Source organism: Hyla sarda, chromosome 2 (assembly GCF_029499605.1).
Source record: "Hyla sarda isolate aHylSar1 chromosome 2, aHylSar1.hap1, whole genome shotgun sequence".
In the NCBI taxonomy this organism is placed as follows: domain Eukaryota; kingdom Metazoa; phylum Chordata; class Amphibia; order Anura; family Hylidae; genus Hyla; species Hyla sarda.
In genome coordinates this window covers 160,484,621-160,506,687 of record NC_079190.1, presented here as the reverse complement: position 1 = coordinate 160,506,687, position 22,067 = coordinate 160,484,621, and the positions used below count along the sequence as shown (strand labels likewise).

Here is a 22,067-nt window from a genome sequence, read left to right as displayed (position 1 = left end):
AGACAGCGCTGTGTGTTGCACAGAAAAGCATTTTTCAAGTAGCGATTCACCTCCCGGTCACATCAGCGTTCTACTACAGAGAGGGACAGAGAGCAGTGTGTTGCACAGAAAAGCTTTTTTACCTCAAGCCCAAATCCAGCCTAGAAGCACTGATAGGGAAGGGAGTGAGATTGAGAGAGTGCAATTTTGGGTGAAGTACACAGCAACTGTGTCCTGCAGCACTGGTGTGTACTGCTGGTGTTGTTCACAAATACTGTTTTAAGCGTACTGGAGCACATTGTCCCCTCCCCTCATAAGTGCATACCACATACATACATCTAAGTGGTGTACTATTCTGTTTCTGTTAAAGTCTTAAGGGCCTAGATCAGTGATGGCGAACCTTTTTGAGTGCCCAAACCGTAATGCACGCCAACTTTTTTTCCCCTCAAAGTGCCAGCACACCAATTAAATCAGAATACTGAGGTTTAAGTTTATAAAAAAAAAACTTAGGTAGGCAGTATGTTCCCCCACATTAGGTTGTAGTTCCCCCACATTGTGTAGGCAGTATGTTCCCCCACATTAGGTAGGCAGTATGTTCCCCCACATTAGGTAGGCAGTATAGTTCCCCCAAATTATGTTGTAGTTCCCCCACATTAGGTTGGCAGTATGTTCCCCCACAATAGGTTGCAGTTCCCCCACATTAGGTTGCAGAGGCCTACTCAGCTTCAGGTAGTGCACCCCCACCCTTCTTTCACTCCTCTACATCACTCTGTCACCCCTAAACACCCCTTTGTTATCCCGTACACCCCTTTGTCACCCCTACACACCCCTCTGTCACCCCTGTATATTCCTCTGTCACCCATATACCCCCCTGTCTCCCATGTACACCCCTTGGTCGCTGTGTGGGGTAATGCAGGAGGCATTGTGTGTGCTTGTGGGGGAGGTGGGCTGGAGGCATTTAAGTGAGGCTAGAAACATTGGGGGAGATTTATCAAAACCTGTGAAAAGGAAAAGTTGCCCAGTTGCCCATAGTAACCAATCAGATTATTTCCTTTTGAAAAGGCCTTGGTAAAAATGAAAGAAGCAAGCTGATTGGTTGCTATGGGCAACTGGTCAACTTTTCCTCTGCACAGGTTTTGATAAATCTCCCCCCTTGTGCGTTGTGGGAAGGCTGGTGGCATTGTGTTTGGAGGAGGCTGGAGTCATTTGTAGGGAAAAGGGGAGGATAATGCTGGAAAAGTGCAGAGCCTAATACTAATATGCAACAGTCAAATAGAAATATGAAAGAGCGGCAACTTACCAGATATAGCTGCATAAAATGTTAAAATCATGTTAAAATCAGAAACACGATAGCGTGGTGGGGAGAGGAAGGACGGGAGAGGATGGCTCTAGCTACTTTGCGCACACCTGGCGATTACTATTTGACTGTTGCATATTCGGCATCCAGGGATATTCACCAGGACCCAAGATCTACTTGCTAGAGCAGAGCACCTCCGGTTAGCAATTTCAATACAGCCTCCATATTCACATCTTACCCTCAGTCTTCTATGTTACACAAGTAGTTGCCGATTTCACATTGTTTTCCTGTCTATTGGTTCCTAATACTATTATGTTTGTGTTGCAGGTTCTGCCCAACAGTATTGGCTGGAACAGATTATCATGATGTCCTGAGCCAGATGGGGAAGTAAAAGAAAAAGAGAATGACTCTGATTATTCGGTAAGGGTGTCCCGCTAATTTTTTTCCCCCAAGGGGTGCAACAAGCCAAAATGGGGGGGCACAATTTTCTGTGCTCGCCTCAGGAGCAAAAAGAGCTAGCTACAGCTCTGTCTGTAATGCACACCATGTAACAATGTTTAGCACTTATCTGATCACTGTTATAAGAGCCTTGTAGTTTGCAGACTTTGTTTAATGATGTTTTATAATTTATGCAAAAAAGTGACTTGTAAGTTTCATAAATAATCATAATTTTACATTCTAATAGGCACTTATTTACATAAATAAAAAGCTACACAGCTGTCTGGATTGGAGTGTGAATGTGGGACATTAGTAGGATAGCTTGGCTAAGTGTTACGCCTAGCGCTCCGGGTCCCCGCTCCTCCCCGGAGCGCTCACGGCGTCTCTCTCCCCGCAGCGCCCCGGTCAGTCCTGCTGACCGGGAGCGCTGCACTGTCATGGCCGTCGGGGATGCGATTCGCACAGCGGGACGCTCCCACTCGCGAATCGCATCCCAGGTCACTTACCCGTCCCGGTCCCCTGCTGTCATGTGCTGGCGCGCGCGGCTCCGCTCTCTAGGGCGCGCGCGCGCCAGCTCTCTGAGACTTAAAGGGCCAGTGCACCAATGATTGGTGCCTGGCCCAATTAGCTTAATTGGCTTCCACCTGCTCCCTGGCTATATCTGATCTCCTCCCTTGCACTCCCTTGCCGGATCTTGTTGCCTTGTGCCAGTGAAAGCGTTTAGTGTGTCCAAAGCCTGTGTACCTGAACTTCTGCTATCCATCCTGACTACGAACCTTGCCGCCTGCCCCCGACCTTCTGCTACGTCTGACCTTGCCTCTGCCTAGTCCTTCTGTCCCACGCCTTCTCAGCAGTCAGCGAGGTTGAGCCGTTGCTAGTGGATACGACCTGGTTGCTACTGCCGCAGCAAGACCATCCCGCTTTGCGGCGGGCTCTGGTGAAAACCAGTAGCCTCTTAGAACCGGTCCACTAGCACGGTCCACGCCAATCCCTCGCTGACACAGCGGATCCACAACCCGTAAGCCGAATCGTGACAGTAGATCCGGCCATGGATCCCGCTGAGGTGCCGCTGCCAAGTCTCGCTGATCTTCCCACGGTGGTCGCTCAGCAATCGCAGCAGATTGCCCAACAAGGACAGCAGCTGTCGCAGTTGACCGCCATGTTACAGCAACTTCTGCCTCTGTTACAGCAGCAACCATCTCCTCCGCCAGCTCCTGCACCTCCTCCGCAGCGAGTGGCCGCTCCTAGCCTCTGCTTGTCCCTGCCGGACAAATTTGATGGGGACTCTAAACTCTGCCGTGGATTTTTGTCTCAGTGTTCCCTGCATATGGAGATGTTGTCGGACTTGTTTCCTACAGAACGGTCTAAGGTGGCGTTTGTAGTAAGCCTTCTTTCAGGAAAGGCCTTGTCTTGGGCCACACCGCTCTGGGACCGCAATGATCCTGCCACAGCCTCAGTCCAGGCCTTCTTCGCTGAAGTCCGGAGTGTCTTCGAGGAGCCAGCCCGAGCTTCTTCTGCCGAGACTGCCCTGTTGAACCTGGTCCAGGGTAATTCTTCAGTGGGCGAGTACGCCATCCAATTTCGTGCTTCCGAGTTATCATGGAATAACGAGGCTCTCTGCGCGACCTTTAAAAAAGGCCTATCCAGTCGCATCAAGGATGTGCTGGCCGCACGAGAGATTCCTGCCAACCTCCAAGAACTCATCCATTTGGCTACCCGCATTGACATGCGTTTTTCTGAGCGACACCAAGAGCTCCGCCTGGAAAAAGACTTAGATCTCTGGGCACCTCTCCCACAGCATCCTTTGCAGTCTACGCCTGGGCCTCCCGCCGAGGAGGCCATGCAAGTGGATCGGTCTCGCCTGACCCAGGAAGAGAGGAATCGCCGTAGGGAAGAAAATCTCTGTCTTTACTGTGCCAGTACCGAGCATTTCTTGGTGGATTGCCCTATCCGTCCTCCACGTCTGGGAAACGCACGCACGCACCCAGCTCACGTGGGTGTGGCGTCTCTTGGTTCCAAGTCTGCTTCTCCACATCTCACGGTGCCCGTGCGGATTTCTCCTTCAGCCAACTCCTCCCTCTCAGCCGTGGCCTGCTTAGACTCTGGTGCCTCTGGTAATTTTATTTTGGAGTCGTTTGTGAATAAATTCCGCATCCCGGTAACCCGTCTTGTCAAGCCGCTCTACATTTCCGCGGTCAATGGAGTCAGACTGGATTGCACCGTGCGTTACCGCACAGAACCCCTCCTGATGTGTATTGGTCCCCACCACGAAAGGATTGAGCTCTTCGTTCTCCCCAACTGTACCTCTGAGGTCCTCCTCGGTCTGCCATGGCTCCGCCTTCATTCTCCCACCCTTGATTGGACCACCGGGGAGATCAAGAACTGGGACTCTGCCTGCCATAGGAAGTGCCTCTCCCCCCTCCCAGTTCCGTCAGGCAAGCCTCTGTGCCTCCTCATGGCTCCCGTCCTTGTGTCACCCTGCCCCGTGCCAAGCTTCACCCTCTGCCCTCCCTCCCCATTCCCATTCCTGCTGTACTGCCTGCCGTTGAGGAAACCCTCCATTCTTTCCCGGTGTCCTCATCCCAGGGGAGGCAGTTACCGGACAAAGAAAAGGGGAGACCTAAGGGGGGGGGGTACTGTTACGCCTAGCGCTCCGGGTCCCCACTCCTCCCCGGAGCGCTTACGGCGTCTCTCTCCCCGCAGCGCCCCGGTCACTCCTGCTGACCGGGAGCGCTGCACTGTCATGGCCGTCGGGGATGCGATTCGCACAGCGGGACTCGCCCGCTCGCGAATCGCATCCCAGGTCACTTACCCGTCCCGGTCCCCTGCTGTCATGTGCTGGCGCGCGCGGCTCCGCTCTCTAGGGCGCGCGCGCGCCAGCTCTCTGAGACTTAAAGGGCCAGTGCACCAATGATTGGTGCCTGGCCCAATTAGCTTAATTGGCTTCCACCTGCTCCCTGGCTATATCTGATCTCCTCCCTTGCACTCCCTTGCCGGATCTTGTTGCCTTGTGCCAGTGAAAGCGTTTAGTGTGTCCAAAGCCTGTGTACCTGAACTTCTGCTATCCATCCTGACTACGAACCTTGCCGCCTGCCCCCGACCTTCTGCTACGTCTGACCTTGCCTCTGCCTAGTCCTTCTGTCCCACGCCTTCTCAGCAGTCAGCGAGGTTGAGCCGTTGCTAGTGGATACGACCTGGTTGCTACTGCCGCAGCAAGACCATCCCGCTTTGCGGCGGGCTCTGGTGAAAACCAGTAGCCTCTTAGAACCGGTCCACTAGCACGGTCCACGCCAATCCCTCGCTGACACAGCGGATCCACAACCCGTAAGCCGAATCGTGACACTAAGAATGGTGCTGTAGAAGTGATGCTAATGTGAAGAAATTCTTATAAAAACATCATAGGTGTCCATAGCCATTAAATCATTTAATTAAAGTGCTGATTTGACTCTAAATAAGGTTTGTGTTTATAATGTGAAAGTGTCTAAAGCATTTTATTGTGTTTCATTCAGGCTTCAGTTTTTGAGAACATTTGTGGTTTGCAGACTTTGTTTGAAGACGTTTTATAATTTATGAAAAGTGACTTGTAAATTTTTAAATAATATTTAATATAATTTATATAAATAATTGCTATACATAAAAGCTAGGTAAGGAAGGTAACTCTTGTCACTACATTCTCATGGCATGAAGGACATTTCCAAAAGAATCTGCATGTCACACTGAATAACAATATTATTTCACTAACCCAGCACACACCCCATGCGTGTTACGGCAAGGCAAAGTGCTCTACACCCCTATTGAGGCTCTCTGTAGCCCCGAAATAGCAATTTTTAATAGTGATTTGCCACAAAAAAATTGGAATCGAACCAAATTTTTTCAGAAAATTCGTCAAATCGTCCAAATGTTATTTTTCAAAAAATCGCTCATCTCTAGTGACATCATATACTGAAAGTTTGTATTGAATGGGATTGTGACAGATGTTCATATGTTCAGTTTAGACATATGGACATTACAGAGGGGTTCTCCTGCTCAGGACCAATATAGATAAGTATAGATAAATGGAGTCTTATTTTTCTGTTCTATTAAAGAAGTCTATGTTAACACAATGCTGCAGAACAGGTATTTATTATCTTGCATCCTTATTGCACCATCCTGTTTTTATTCCACAGATCCAATAAAGAATAACATGCAGTTGATCATAGGCTCTCTCCACTGGTTGTTCCATCAGATTGGACAGAGGCGATAATCATGCTGGTCTATACTTTCCTTCAAAACAAGGGACACATGATGGAACCCAATGGATAAAATTGCAAGTTTAGATTTTTGCTGAGCACAGTTTCTGTCTATTGATCAGTACTGCTGTCATGATTTACGTTTTTTTTTTGGAAGCTATTATGGTTGTGTGAACAAAGCCTTTAAAAAGCCTTATTGTTTACTGTTTAAAACACATTTATTTATTGTTGTTTTATTTTTAAGTGAGCAAAATAGGATGTTTTAACATAATACAAAAACATTATGTGAACCTACCCTAATACAACCTTGCCAAACAAATAATAAAACTGCTGGAATAAAAAGAGGAATAATAAAAATAAGTTTGGTTCCTGAAGGCAAAAAATATCCCAGTCCTCAAGGAGCTAAAATGCATTGTCCAGCACCTCTCTCTTTTGCCATGACATCGGGTATGAAGGGACGCTGCGGGTTATCCACCATAAGGTGATTTTAGTACGTACCTGGCAGGCAGTAATGGACATGCTTAGGAAGGATCTGTGCTTGTCTTGGGGCTAAATGGCTATGTTGTGAGATTACCATAACACTGTGGCTAGCTTTTTGTGAACTTGTATTTCCTGTTTGACTTTTCTTTTTTTGACTACAAATCCCACAATTCCATTTCCCTCCCTCCCACACATCAGCCACCCCACCCATTGAAACATAAGACCTGTGGCTTTCAATCAGGGTGCCTACAGCTGTTGCATTAGTTTCAGATTGATCTCTCTTCCACCAAGCGATCCCTCCACCCATTGAAGCAGACAGGCTCCCTGTCATCAGCTGACTAGTGAGTCAGGTCTTGGCAGCATTGCAAGCTGGGAAAAATCCGAGACATTTTGTATGCTGTTAAAAATGCATGGTGGGGCAAAAATCACAGAAGAATTGTGAGAAAACCGTCACACACAGGTACAGACACTATATTATGAACTGCACTAACTTTACAGCCCCTGTAGCATAGTCAAATAAAAAAATTCCTGGAATACCCCTTTAATGTTGGGTGGGGCAAGTTGCAACAGCAACTATTCATTAACCTAGGAAGTATTGTGTACAAGTCCTATTGTATTTAAAGGTGTATTCCAGGGAACAAACCCCATAGCCCATCCTTTCCCTCTCACCAACCTATGTATTTGTATAAATATCCTTCATTAGCTATATAGAGCAGTTTCCCTCTTTCAGCTGTCACTTACATGCAGGGAGTGAGAGAAAGACATCATTATCTGATCCTGCTTGTCTCTTTGCAAAACCCTCACTGAGACTAGCCCCCACCCTCCTGGAATACAATCACCATGTGATTTCTGGCTTCAAAGTCACACCTCCCCTCCTTCTCCATGTGTGAGGATTTTGCCGGCAGAGAAGTCTTCTCAGCATATAACACTGGCCTTTTCCTGCTGTAGATATAATCACTGACTGCTGCCATTCAGAGCATAGTATGATTTATTGCTGGGGTGAAGTATAGTTTGAAAGAAAAGACATGTACAGTGTGATGCTGACAACACAGCATGCACACAGATAGTAAGAGCAATTGGCTAGCAACCATTACACAGAGCCACACTGACTGCTGGGAGTTGTAGTCTGGGCTGCAAGCAAGGAAAAATAATAATTAGGCGACAAGGGCCACAGGAGCTCGCAAAATCACATCGATAACTACAGGGGACGCAGAACAGGTATTGTGGTGGCTTTGAGGCATTTTTATTTTTCTTAACTTCCCGGGAGCACCCATTTACAGGTATAGTACTCCCTGAGTGCTCTATGTGACCTTGTCACCTCTGCCACCCAACATGCAGCAGTCACTTTCCACACTCTATGTCAGTTTCGGTGGAAATTAAAGGACAACTGCAGCCATAACAACTTTTCCCCTATCCACAGGATAGGGGATAAGTGTTTGATCGCAGGGGGTCCGACCACTGGGGTCTTCCACGATCTCCCAAACAGGCCCTGGCATTGGCACTCTGTGACAGCGGCTAATGTGCGTAGCGTCGACCTCAGTGAGGTCGACGGTACGCCCCCTCCTCATACAGCTCCATGGGAGGGGCAGGGAGGCACGAACGCTGCCTGCCCACCTCTCCCATAGAACTACATGGAGGATGCGCGTCAACCGAGGTGTCATGCTGCGGCTGACATGCCTTCTGCACGGAAGAGCTGTGGCAGAGCCAGGGCCCCATGTAGGAGATTGCAGGGCGTAAGTTGTTATGACTGCATATTTCCTTTAGCACAAACCCCCTGGAAAGTTTATAAGCACCCCACAAGACAAGTCCCATATTGTCTTTAGGGAGGTCTGGAATGTTTAGTTGTTTTAAACCAGCAGAATATGTCATGTAAACGACAAGTGTAGATAAAGGGGAAAGTAAAGGGATGTGAAAGGGAGTAAATCCCTAATAAAGGGGAAGAGTGCCTTAGTGCACACAAAAATAAAAGAGGGATATATACAATAATCTCCTGATCATATCTAGTACTCATCAATTAACATACACATGTGTTTTTGTGCACTTTGTAAGATTTTAGGCATACTAATAAAGAAATTAATTTTATAATAAGGGGGTTCCTAAGATAATAGTAGACTTGTCCAGGGGTTTGTGTTAATTGATGAGAATACTCTGGGATCCTCCTGGGATTATTTTGTGTTGAAAATTTTGGTGGAAGACAGATGCACTGGTTAACCCATTTAACTGCAACTTGGTTAACCCCTTTAACTGATAAGGACTTTTTTCATACCTTAGTGTCAAAAATAACAACCTGTTTTCCATAGTGACTTTTTGGTACATCCATATGTTCATCTTTACCATATTCACAAGTTTATATCAGCTTCAAGTGCTAATACAGAAAAATGACTACAATACTGTTGTAGCCATTGTTCATACTACAGTTTCAATTCAAATTTCTGAATCATTTCTTTACAATATGTTTCCAATCTATTTCACTGACAGGGATAGGATAATCCTTATAATACATGTGCTTCCTATCTTTCATATCCATAAATACATATGTATCTAAGACTTATAAGTGAACTTGTGACACTATTGAACCCCTGGCATGGATGGCACAAGTCCATGCATCTATTTACCATGACTGCTATATACTATGATTGTAGCCTTATCTTTATAAAAGAAATGTAATGTTGCAGTCAACAAATTTAATATTATAGCACAAGGTAACTTGGTGGATTTACATTAAATGTGACAGCACTTTTTAAGGTCTCATGCACACAGTAGAGCCATGTTCAGGTGAACAACACAAATAGCCACCAGTATGCCGCAGTATGGTGCTATATGTTAGGTATGTTCTTCCCTAATACAGTGAGAAGAACCCCTCTGTAAAACAGCACCTAATGGAGCATGACACAATTTCTTATCTATAGAAGTCAAATGATATCTAACAGAAAAAACCCTGTATATGCCTCCATATCATATTATAGATACAATAAGACTGCACCATTATGGGTGCCCTATTACATCTGTGTGCATGAAGGAGTGAGCCACACATTATATTTACACATTCCCTCACAGAGAAAATCTCAATGATATTTTTTATTTTATTTTTTCTCCTGCCAGAACAGGCCAGAAAATTCTAATAAACCATATTAGAATATGAAATGGGACACATGTGACAATGCTTATTATTGCATACTTTATATGACTTTGGGCATGTAACCGCCTTATAATACCTTCATGAATATATTTACAGAGCAACATTATTGGTTTAATATCTGGTCAAGATTCTGAAAACCTAATATCTTTTAGGCTATGTATATACACATACCGTCAAGATCTTATATTAAGTATTGTAAGAGGAAGAGCTTTTGGCAGAAAACTAGCAACGATAAATGGAATCTTAGATTGAAGTAGAAATACTAACTCACTGCATTTTGGGGAATGACCTATTTTGAGTCGAATTTTTGTTTGGGAATGTTGGCAGGTTAGTACATACATGAAATATTTATTTTACTGGAAATAAATTATGCTTACAGAGCTAAGTATAGACATATACATGTGTATGAGACAGAAGAGCCAAGATCATAAAAATGTTAAGAATGTTAGATACAGTACCTCTAATATACAGTATATTGTATATAAAGTAAGCAAAAAAACAAAAACATTTAGGGTGTAAGTACAGCTGGAGCACACATTCATCTTCCAGTTTATTATATGCAACTTCCTAAAATATTATAAAATACCCCAAAGAGCTACTACTTCTTTGATAACTGAGCATTAATTAGTTTTTACTACTGTTTTGTAAAACTTGTGTTGTTGATGTTAGGAACTGATTTTGTCACATTTAAATACATGCAGGGGTCTCGCTATAGGGATTTTTAATTCTGGCCCTTGAGCAGCTGTTTTACTCTCTATGGTCAGCAAGACCACTCAGTGAACAGCTCATGTTTGATTATTTCTATGGGAAGGGAAGATATATATATATATATATATATATATATATATATATATATATATATGTAGATAGATATTCAAGAAGACCGCAGCACTCCAAGTAATGGTGAAAAAACGTGAAGAAGCGTTAATTCCATCTAGTTCAAAAAGGGCAACGTTTCAGCTGCGCACATGCAGCCTTTATCAAGCCATGGCTTGATAAAGGCTGCATGTGCGCAGCTGAAATGTTGCCCTTTTTGAACTAGATGGAATTAATGCTTCTTCACGTTTTTTCCCCATTACTTGGAGTGCTGCGGTCTTCTTGAATATCTACTTAACTTATATCCCGTGACCGGGGATTTGTACCTATAGCACCCACATCTTGAGGTGTGCTGCTCCTGTCTGCAATCATATATATATATATATATATATATATATCTTTGGCCACACATGAAGTCTTCTTACACTGCCCTTGGCCTTTGAATGGGCATCTATATGGACTGCTAAAAAATATATAAAATCCAAGGAAGAAGCAGCACTCCAGACGTCCAGGGCAGAATTCAGAACAGTGTAAGTTTATTTACCCCTCTGGTAATGCAGCTACATTTTGGCATATATGGACTATGTTAGACAATATAACTAAACAGTTTCCCTCCAACATAGAAACCCTAACCACCAGACATAGTTCACACGTAAGCTGAATTTTGAAAGATATCACAAAGTCAAAGCAGATTTAGTGTTAAGATACATGAGCTTTATTAATAAGAAATCTCTCTAAATATATAATAAATACTCAATGTTGGCTAAGAAGTATACCACTAAATCATCATACCAGATATAAAGCTCAACCCTATGTAGGCAGAACTCTTAGAATTGCTTATAAAGTTCTATCTTCATATTTTTCAAGTGTTGAAAGATATGCAAAAAGTTACCTCGACATCATTATTAAGCACCTGTATATAAATCAGTATCTTGGGATGGGTTAATAATACGTAATGAGATCAAAACAGAGTCATCAAACAGAGTAGGGTCAATAGGTGCTTGTTTGCCATAAAGTATTCAAATATCACAACTTGTAAAGCAACCTGACCCCACGCGAGAGAAGTAGCAGCCGAATATCAAACGGAGCTCATTTAAATACAAAATTAAAAATGTTCATCTCCGATGTGAAGATTGTTGATGCAGATGTATGTATTGATATCCACATTGCACTGGCATTGGTAACACTATAGTAAATACTAATTAAGTCACACGTGATGAATGAAAGTTTCCACTGAGCCAACTCATTCTCCAAGAGCTGGGAGTTGTCACTTCACAGAACTGGGATCTTTTATTGGTGCATTAAGGGTTACATTTATTGCAATGGACTCAAAGGTAATTGATTAAATTCTTTTCAGGATCTGTACCTAGGGAATACAGCTCTCCATACTGCCTTCAATATAGCTGATGTACACTGTTGGTGGAGTCTAACTAAATGCAGGACACTCACTGCAGTGTAGACTGGGGATTTATGTGTATGCATATTTTTACAATATCATGAACTTTCTCTTCATGGACAGAAACATTGACATTCAGATTATGGAGGAGTTTAGACCAAATTTATGGACAAGAATATAGACCAGTTTGATCGGTATCTCTTAGAATTGTTTATGTATAGACCCAAACTATGCATTAACTTTAAAAAAAAAAGCTATAAAGCGAATCATCTGGATACATGTGTTCAAAATATTTTAACTGAAGAATCATAAGAAAACAAAATTGGTAAATAAAATATTTTTTCAAGGCCTATAGAACATACTCCAGTGCAAATATGCTTCTTGGAATTCTTATGCATTTACAATGCAGTCTACATGTAAAGCAGGCAATGCAGGCAGCCTGACTTAGGACTGGAGTCTACGCTTCTTGTTTCTCAATAGAGTGAAGGGAAAGCACACATCTCGCCTCTTCTAGCTCACTGCAGTAATTGAGAACCTCTGTGAACTGGTACCCTCCAGAGTGGGTAACATAACAACAAACTGGCCCTCAGACCCGCAAGCAGACAGCTGGGATAATTCCACCTTTTTGGTATTCTAAGAAGTACTCTTTGCTGCAGAATGATATGACAACACACCTTTCGAAAATTCCAGCCCTGCAAAGCCTTAGCTCACTCTATATACCCTGAAACAATGGGCACCTTCAATGGAAACATTCAGACAGAAACACCTACAACAATTCAGTAATAGCCCAGCAAAAATGTGACCCTACAGGATCTGCCATTTGTTGATGTTGGGATGTCACAATTGCAAAAAAAAAAAAAATCTATGATCTACTACACTGCAGTGCCAACGTCAGAGGCAAGCCAGGGATTCATTGCTCTGGATGGGACTGGGAGCCAAAGGAACTGCAGGTCATGCAGGATCAGAGCAATGCAACAGAAAATGTATCATTACAATGGTGTAACCCCCCCACCCCTGTCTGCAACAGATAAACATAGGCCATGGGGAGATACCAAATACAGGGCCCCCAAGATCCATTCCCTCCGTAAAAACAAGCCGTATTTGTGTAAATAAGCAAGATGTGTTTTCTATTTGATGCTATTGAATAAAGCCATGAGGAGCGTCACAAAAGGTGTCCTGAAAAATGAATGGGACTAAGAAATGCTGTTAATCTCCTGCTGGAAGGAGAAGCCTACACAGTATACTGCAAATATTAACCCTGTGCTTGCTGTTTTCACTGCATCACATAAAAGCGCCAATGATGCTGCATGGAAATCACATCTTGTATGTGTTTGTAACATGAAGAAACAAATGTTCCCAATAATGTTCACTTTGGCTGTGATTTCATCTGAATGGCACTGCCATGCTTTCAGGGTATTATGAAGAGGCAGAAATGAGTAACAGCCTGGCAGTGTTTTGGATTTTTTATTTATTTATTTACTTTTGAGAGGTTCGTGTTTGGAATATTTGCAGGCTAATCTGAAAGTATTGCAGGATATTTGTGCCATGGTCAATGTATATAACATCACTACTATAGCCAAGGGTTCCATACATGCCAGCTAGCTGCATTGCCAATATGTACCAAAGAAATCTTCAGGAATAAACAAAACCCACAAAGTTGCCACTCCTCTAGGAAATGAGCACATAGTCCAGACCCGAATCATATCCAGCCAAATATATTTATAAATGACGGCTTAAGGTACAGTACACAAACATTGCATCGGCCTTATGGCAAGATGATTTTCTTCTCTAATCTCATTAAAGATCTAGTGCTCCTCGGAAGACATCAACAGAATGATATGAAGGTATAGTCATGCAATGTGGATCGTGTTTTCATGCTTACCACTTGGGTTCTTGTTTTTCTTAAGACTCTTGCCACAAAGACACTGCAGCATATGCGTTCCTTTGCTGAAAATGTTCCAAAGAAACCACATTGATTTGGGCGAAAAGCAATCCAGCAGCTTAGACACCCTGAGAACGAAGAAATCCTTGTTGTTGCATAATAATAGATTGTGATCAGTTCTCCAGAACAAGGGTACCAATTTAACCATAGAAAATGATTATTTTCCTAGCGTCTCCCAGTCTTATTTCCGAGCACGGTTTGTTTCTTTAGAGACTCCTCAATTAGAAAGCTGTGTTGTATCTTTTTTTTTTTTTGCTTTCAGATGAGGGTAAGATTAATGGATATTACTACATCAACACCGGTCTGTTACCAAAGTGTGCAATTTTCCTTTTCCAGCATGCAGCCAAATGAAAGTAAGCTAAAGAAATCCCAAGAGAGGCCAAAAAAACTAATCTTAGAGCAGTGAGACATGTACGATCCCCGAAGTAAAAACCATTGCCTAGCACTTCATTGCTATAAGGAAGGGTGGATCTGTAGAGCATCCAAAGCCAGGGCAGGATACATGTTACTAAAAGACTGCAGTTGTAGCACCAAGCACAACAAATATCACCCGGTCAAGCCTGAAAGATGATGATGATGGTGATGGTGATGGCATAAACTCCCCTCTGCAAGTGTCAATATTATTACCATCAATCCCCAGTGATCTCTGCAATCTTATTTAACCTGCAATTCCAAGTCACCCAGCAGAAGTGTACATCCAGATCTCCTTAATAGAGGATTACCGTGGGTGGAAAGAGAGACAGATCTCTCCCCTGCTCTCACTCTCCCTGCTGCTTCAAGCACTGGTGTGCATTAGAAATAAATTTCCCTGTCTTTCACTCCCTGTGCTTGGCTCTGAATTGCAGGCACAGATAGAGTAGGAGGAGTTGGAGAGGGTTTTTTTTTCCTTTTTTTTTATAATAAGCTTTATTTGAACCTCCACGAAGAGACACTTTTTTTTTCTCATGATGTGAGACAATTCTAAAACATCATAAAGCTCCGCTAAGGTTAACGTAATATTCATGACAACATTTAAAAGCTGAATCGATCAGCTCTGTTTCCATAGGTATCGCCTCGGCTTTAATTCCAGCTCTTTTATTTGTTACTTAGAGTACAATGCACTTTGCGCTGCGTATAGGGTTGCCACCTTTCTTGCCCAAAAATACCGGCCATGCTAATTTGCATAATGAATTATATACACATAACATCACAGGATGCACATATGCAGGGGAAATTTTGTCCTGTTCTGACCCCTATAACTTTTTTTATTTCTCCTGATAGGGGCCTGTATGAGGGCTCATTTTCTGCGCCCCGATCTGTAGTTTTTAACAGTACCATTTTTGTTTTGATGTGACCTTTTGATCGCTTTTAAATTTGGGAGTTAGTTATAAACAACAACTCTCAGCATGCCTTGATACAGCCTGTGGCTTATCAGCTGCCCCAAATGAAAACTACAACTCCCAGCATGTTAGGGTATATAGTAGTATATAGTATAGGTTAGTGTTTCCCAACCAGGGGGGCCTCCAGCTGCTGCAAAACTACAACTCCCAGTATGTTGGACTATATAGTAGTATATAGTATAGGTCAGTGTTTCCCAACCAGGGGGTGCCTCCAGCTGCTGCAAAACTACAACTCCCAACATGTTGGACTATATAGTAGTATATAGTATAGGTCAGTGTTTCCCAACCAGGGGGTGCCTCCAGCTGCTGCAAAACTACAACTCCCAACATGTTGGACTATATAGTAGTATATAGTATAGGTCAGTGTTTCCCAACCAGGGGGGCCTCCAGCTGCTGCAAAACTACAACTCCCAGTATGTTGGACTATATAGTAGTATATAGTATAGGTCAGTGTTTGCCAACCAGGGGGGCCTCCAGCTGCTGCAAAACTACAACTCCCAGTATGTTGGACTATATAGTAGTATATAGTGTAGGTCAGTGTTTCCCAACCAGGGGGGCCTCCAGCTGCTGCAAAACTACAACTCCCAGTATGTTGGAATATATAGTAGTATATAGTGTAGGTCAGTGTTTCCCAACCAGGGGGGCCTCCAGCTGCTGCAAAACTACAACTCCCAGTATGTTGGGACTATATAGTAGTATATAGTATAGGTCAGTGTTTCCCAACCAGGGGTGCCTTCAGCTGCTGCAAAACTACAACTCCCAGTATGTTGGAATATATAGTAGTATATAGTGTAGGTCAGTGTTTCCCAACCAGGGGGGCCTCCAGCTGCTGCAAAACTACAACTCCCAGTATGTTGGACTATATAGTAGTATATAGTGTAGGTCAGTGTTTCTCAACCAGGGGGGCCTCCAGCTGCTGCAAAACTACAACTCCCAGTATGTTGGAATATATAGTAGTATATAGTGTAGGTCAGTGTTTCCCAACCAGGGGGGCCTCCAGCTGCTGCAAAACTACAACTCCCAGTATGTTGGACTATATAGTAGTATATAGTGTAGGTCAGTGTTTCCCAACCAGGGGGGCCTCCAGCTGCTGCAAAACTACAACTCCCAGTATGTTGGGACTATATAGTAGTATATAGTATAGGTCAGTGTTTCCCAACCAGGGGGGCCTCCAGCTGCTGCAAAACTACAACTCCCAGTATGTTGGGACTATATAGTAGTATATAGTATAGGTCAGTGTTTCCCAACCAGGGGGGCCTCCAGCTGCTGCAAAACTACAACTCCCAGTATGTTGGAATATATAGTAGTATATAGTGTAGGTCAGTGTTTCCCAACCAGGGGGGCCTCCAGCTGCTGCAAAACTACAACTCCCAGTATGTTGGGACTATATAGTAGTATATAGTATAGGTCAGTGTTTCCCAACCAGGGGGGCCTCCAGCTGCTGCAAAACTACAACTCCCAGTATGTTGGAATATATAGTAGTATATAGTGTAGGTCAGTGTTTCCCAACCAGGGGGGCCTCCAGCTGCTGCAAAACTACAACTCCCAGTATGTTGGGACTATATAGTAGTATATAGTATAGGTCAGTGTTTCCCAACCAGGGGGGCCTCCAGCTGCTGCAAAACTACAACTCCCAGTATGTTGGACTATATAGTAGTATATAGTGTAGGTCAGTGTTTCCCAACCAGGGGGGCCTCCAGCTGCTGCAAAACTACAACTCCCAGTATGTTGGACTATATAGTAGTATATAGTATAGGTCAGTGTTTCCCAACCAGGGGGGCCTCCAGCTGCTGCAAAACTACAACTCCCAGTATGTTGGACTATATAGTAGTATATAGTGTAGGTCAGTGTTTCCCAACCAGGGGGGCCTCCAGCTGCTGCAAAACTACAACTCCCAGTATGTTGGAATATATAGTAGTATATAGTGTAGGTCAGTGTTTCCCAACCAGGGGTGCCTCCAGCTGCTGCAAAACTACAACTCCCAGCATGCCCGGACAGCCGTTGGCTGTCCAGGCATGCTGGGAGTTGTAGTTTTGCAAACAGCTGGAGGTGCTCTGGTTGGGAAACACTGGTATAGTACATGGTATAACATTCTGGGAGTTGGAAGATTGGTTGGAAAAAAAACAACCACTGCATTGACAGTATTTCTAATATAAAAATACCGGCAGGGTGGCCAAAATACCGGCTGTGTCGGTAAAATACCGGCCAGGTGGCAACCCCGGCTGCATAGCAGCGAACACGGTTGTGTTGTTTTTTTCCGTTTCATTTATAGATTCAACATAGGGTGTATGGTCATGGCAACTAACAGGATACACGCATTGTTCATTGTGCAGATAAAAGCCTAAAAAATCTTCAATGTTACTTGTTCTATAAGAGAAGAATCTATTATGTAGTTGATAGTTGCGCTGACAGCACAAACAATTGCAATGTAAAGTGATGCCCATATAGAGCCTGGCTAGAATCCTAGCAGAACAGTCAGATGACTAGCGTCATGCTTTATTGTTGTATGATACTAATATGTTACCTTCTCTGCACGCCTTATTATGTAATAAGTGTTGTGCATTGTTTTATAAATTTCTTTGGTTACTATGACAACCCTCGCAGTAGCGTGTATGTGTGTGTGCACATCCTTTTTTTTTTTTTTCTTCTTTCAGTGACACGCATTTTAACTTTCCAGACAATTAATATTTTATCTCATCTAGTCATCAGAACAAGCTATTTCATTGGCATAGATGGAAATTAAAAAGTTGGACAGAAAAAGGGTTTTTGCAGTGGTAAAAGTTTTCTTTATTATATACAATATAAATTCCTTTAATCTGTCATTAAATAGTCTGGATTATCAGATGACCATAAAAAGTAGATAGGAAGTGCTCGGAACATGTATAGCAGCAGGTGTACATTGGAGCTATATACAGTGTAGGTATTCTGTGTATACCTATGGACAAACAAAACTTCGGTGCAGGACCTATGCTGAAGTTTTGTTTGTCTGCGTCCACCACCCATTGATGTATTCATGTCTGCCCCTAAATAAAGAAACTTTGTACCTGCATCAAGAGTGGTGAGGGCTGCCCATTTGTTCTTCTGGCATGGCTATTTAAATGTATCTTATTAGGGTATTTTGTCTGAGCCAATAGGAGATTCCTGGCTTCAGGACCTTAAAGGGATACTCCGCCCCAAAGGATAGGGGATAAGATGTCTGATCGCAGGGGATCCGGCCGCTGGGACCCCCTGCAATCTCTGGACCGGCACCACAGCGTTCTGAACATGGAAGTTTGGAGCTTTCATGTTCATGATGTCATGCCACCTCTATTCATGGCATGGCTAGTACATAGCCGTCACACTTCCTCCTATAGACATGAATGGAGCGGGTGGAACGGCTGTGGTCACCCTTCATCCGGTGCCAATGAATCATTAAAACAAATATGAATCGTCAGAAATGGAAAACCCTTCTAAATAGTCAGACTCCCTGAAGAGAGCCATTGGGTTAAAATACAAGGGCTGTCGGCTACATACAACCGGAATAGCAGCCAGTCACAAGTGTTCTGGTAAACTAAAGATGATTGACTTCTGCATTTTGGCCGTATAGGGCCATGAGCCTGTGTATTTTCACCCATAAAGAAGAAATGAGAATTTGTATGATTACATTCGAGGGACAGTGACCTTCTGAACCCCATCATTACATTTTTCATTTTCATAAATATGTTTTATAGGTATCTTTTTTCTTTGTGGCGTTTTGAATAAATTTTTCAGAAAAAGTTTTGAAAAAGTTTTTAATGCCCTTTTTCGAGACAAAACTAGAAAGGGTTTAGCAGAAAGGAGAAGTTTAAGTATTCCTAAGTTTTAGTTTTATCATTTAAAACATGCATATGTTTAATCCATCATCAGAAGAAAATGCCAAATCCAGAGCATATGTTTTGGGAAAAAAAGATGTCACAAACAACAAGAATACTTCTAAAACACAGATAAAAACAAAACCACATTCAATTAGTAGATCAGTAGTAGAAAATGAAGAAAGTGAAGACAAGGGAAGGGAAAGGACCTCAGTTGGGGGAGGGAGACTAATCAATATTTTGATGCATTTGTCTCTACAGAGGGAGAGGTTCTCAGCTGTCTAAAATGTAGATAAATAAGACACAGGGGCCTGATGAGATATACCCAAAGTTATTAAAAGAGCTCAGCGGTGTGCCAGCAAAACCGTTAACAGATTTATTTATTCAACCAATCACTGGTAACAGGAGTCATCCCAAAAGATTACACATTGTGCCCATTAACAAGAAAGGTAAAAGGGAGGAACCGGGCAACTAAAGGCCAGTAAGCCCGTAAGCCTGAGTAGTGGATGCATAGGATACACTCCCTGTAGAAGTGGTATCTGCATATACAGTGAAGGAGTATGAGCATGCATGGGATAGGTATAAGGCTATCCTTCATAGAAGATAGAGATAGGTATTAGGCTAACCTTCATATAACATAGGGCCAGGGACTATCAATAGTATTCAGAATATTGGGCCAAATAGTTCTTATCTGTTACACATTTTATGTGTATATGTTAAGTGTAATATAAAATGAATCTAGATACAATTAATAAACTAAGAAAATAAATCATTCCCAAGATGCTTTCAGTTTGGGTATTAAGTATACATCAAGGATCCTGGCTGGCTCTTCCAAAATGCCCTCCAGACTCCAGCCATGCAGGATTGCTGGCACTGCTGATGCCCAAATAGGATATCATGGTCATCTGCCTTTAACCCCTTAAGGACACATGACGTACTGGAACGTCATGTGTCCACACCCGATCTATAACGCGGGGCCACGGCGTGGCCCCGCGTCATAGCAGGTCGGGCCCGGCCTCTAACAACGGCCGGGACCCGTGGCTAATAGCGCGCGGCATTGATCGCTGTGCCGCGCGCTATTAACCCTTTAGACGCGGCGTTCAAAGTTGAACGCCGCGTCTAAAGTGAAACCGAAAGCATCCCGGCTAGCTCAGTGGGCTGTTCGGGATAGCCGCGGTGAAATCGCGGCATCCCGAACAGCTGACAGGACAGCGGGAGGGCCCCTACCTGCCTCCTCGCTGTCCGATCGCCGAATGACTGCTCAGTGCCTGAGATCCAGGCATGAGCAGTCATCCGGCAGAATCGTTGATCACTGGTTTCTTATGAGAAACCAGTGATCAACATAGAAGATCAGTGTGTGCAGTGTTATAGGTCCCTATGGGACCTATAACACTGCAAAAAAAAAGTGAAAAAAAAAAGTGAATAAAGATCATTTAACTCCTCCCCTATTAAAAGTTTGAATCACCCCCCTTTTCCAATAAAAAAAAAAACACAGTGTAAATAAAAATAAAAATAAACATATGTGGTATCACCGCGTGCGGAAATGTCCGAATTATAAAAATATATCATTAATTAAACCGCTCGGTCAATGGCGTGCGCGCAAAAAAATTCCAAAGTCCAAAATAGTGCATTTTTGGTCACTTTTTATATCATTTAAAAATGAATAAAAAGTGATCAATAAGTCCTATCAATGCAAAAATGGTACCGTTAAAAACTTCAGATCATGGCGCAAAAAATGAGCCCTCATACCGCCCCATACACGGAAAAATAAAAAAGTTATAGGGGTCAGAAGATGACAATTTTAAACGTATTAATTTTCCTGCATGTAGTTATGATTTTTTCCAGAAGTCCGACAAAATCAAACCTATATAAGTAGGGTATCATTTTAATCGTATGGACCTACAGAATACATATCAGGTGTCATTTTTACCGAAAAATGTACTACGTAGAAACGGAAGCCCCCAAAAGTTACAAAACAGCGTTTTTTTTTTTCAATTTTGTCGCACAATGATTTTTTTTCCCGCTTCACCATAGATTTTTGGGCAAAATGACTGACGTCATTACAAAGTAGAATTGGTGGCGCAAAAAATAAGCCATCATATGGATTTTTATTAGCATTTCCTGCCCATACCATCTGTCACGATTCGGCTTACAGGTAGTGGATCCTCTGTGTCAGCGAGGGATTGGCGTGGACCGTGCTGGTGGACCGGTTCTAAGAGGCTACTGGTGTTCACCAGAGCCCGCCGCAAAGCGGGATGGTCTTGCTGCGGCAGTAGCAACCAGGTCGTATCCACTAGCAACGGCTCAACCTCGCTGACTGCTGAGAAGGCGTGGGACAGAAGGACTAGGCGGAGGCAAGGTCAGACGTAGCAGAAGGTCGGGGCAGGCGGCAAGGTTCGTAGTCAAGATGGATAGCAGGAGTTCAGGTAACACAGGCTTTGGACAACACTAAACGCTTTCACTGGCACAAGGCAACAAGATCCGGCAAGGGAGTGCAGGGGCAGTGAGCAGATATAGCCAGGGAGCAGGTGGAAGCCAATTAAGCTAATTGGGCCAGGCACCAATCATTGGTGCACTGGCCCTTTAAGTCTCAGAGAGCTGGCGCGCGCGCGCCCTAGAGAGCGGAGCCGCGCGCGCCAGCACATGACAGCCGGGGACCGGGACGGGTAAGTGACTTGGGATGCGATTCGCGAGCGGGCGCGTCCCGCTGTGCGAATCGCATCCCCGCCAGCAATGTCAGTGCAGCGCTCCCGGTCAGCGGGTCTGACCGGGGCGCTGCAGGGAGAGAGACGCCGTGAGCGCTCCGGGGAGGAGCAGGGACCCGGAGCGCTCGGCGTAACACCATCAAGAGGGGCAGTGGTGGATTACCTGTCATAGGCCCTTTGCTACAGTATGTGCACATTCCCACTATGGAAATTCTGGTGCAGCAGCCTTCCATATCTTTATTGGGATACTGCTGCACCATGCACACTGCTAAATTTCCACAGTGGAAAATGTTGCCACTCCAGATTCAGCACTCCATCAAAGGAATTAACATGTTCATTCTTTTAGTGCATCCGCTAACATATACATTGCCGTCAGTAGTGATGATGCCTGTCTGAGAGTTGTAGTGACGACTGTTAGCGCCTGCCAAGCAGAATTT

General features: G+C 43.8%; 1 protein-coding gene across 1 annotated transcript in view; it reads right to left on the bottom strand.

Annotated features, from left to right (window-relative positions):
* The window catches only part of FGF14 (fibroblast growth factor 14), a 563,197-nt gene extending 548,668 nt beyond the window's left edge, over nt 1-14,529 (bottom strand). Inside the window, exon 1 of the mRNA XM_056555663.1 lies at nt 13,657-14,529. Coding sequence (XP_056411638.1) covers nt 13,657-13,864 — 208 coding nt within the window. The 5' untranslated portion in view covers nt 13,865-14,529. The remainder of the gene's footprint in view (nt 1-13,656) is intronic.
* Between the last annotated feature and the right edge of the window lie 7,538 nt (nt 14,530-22,067).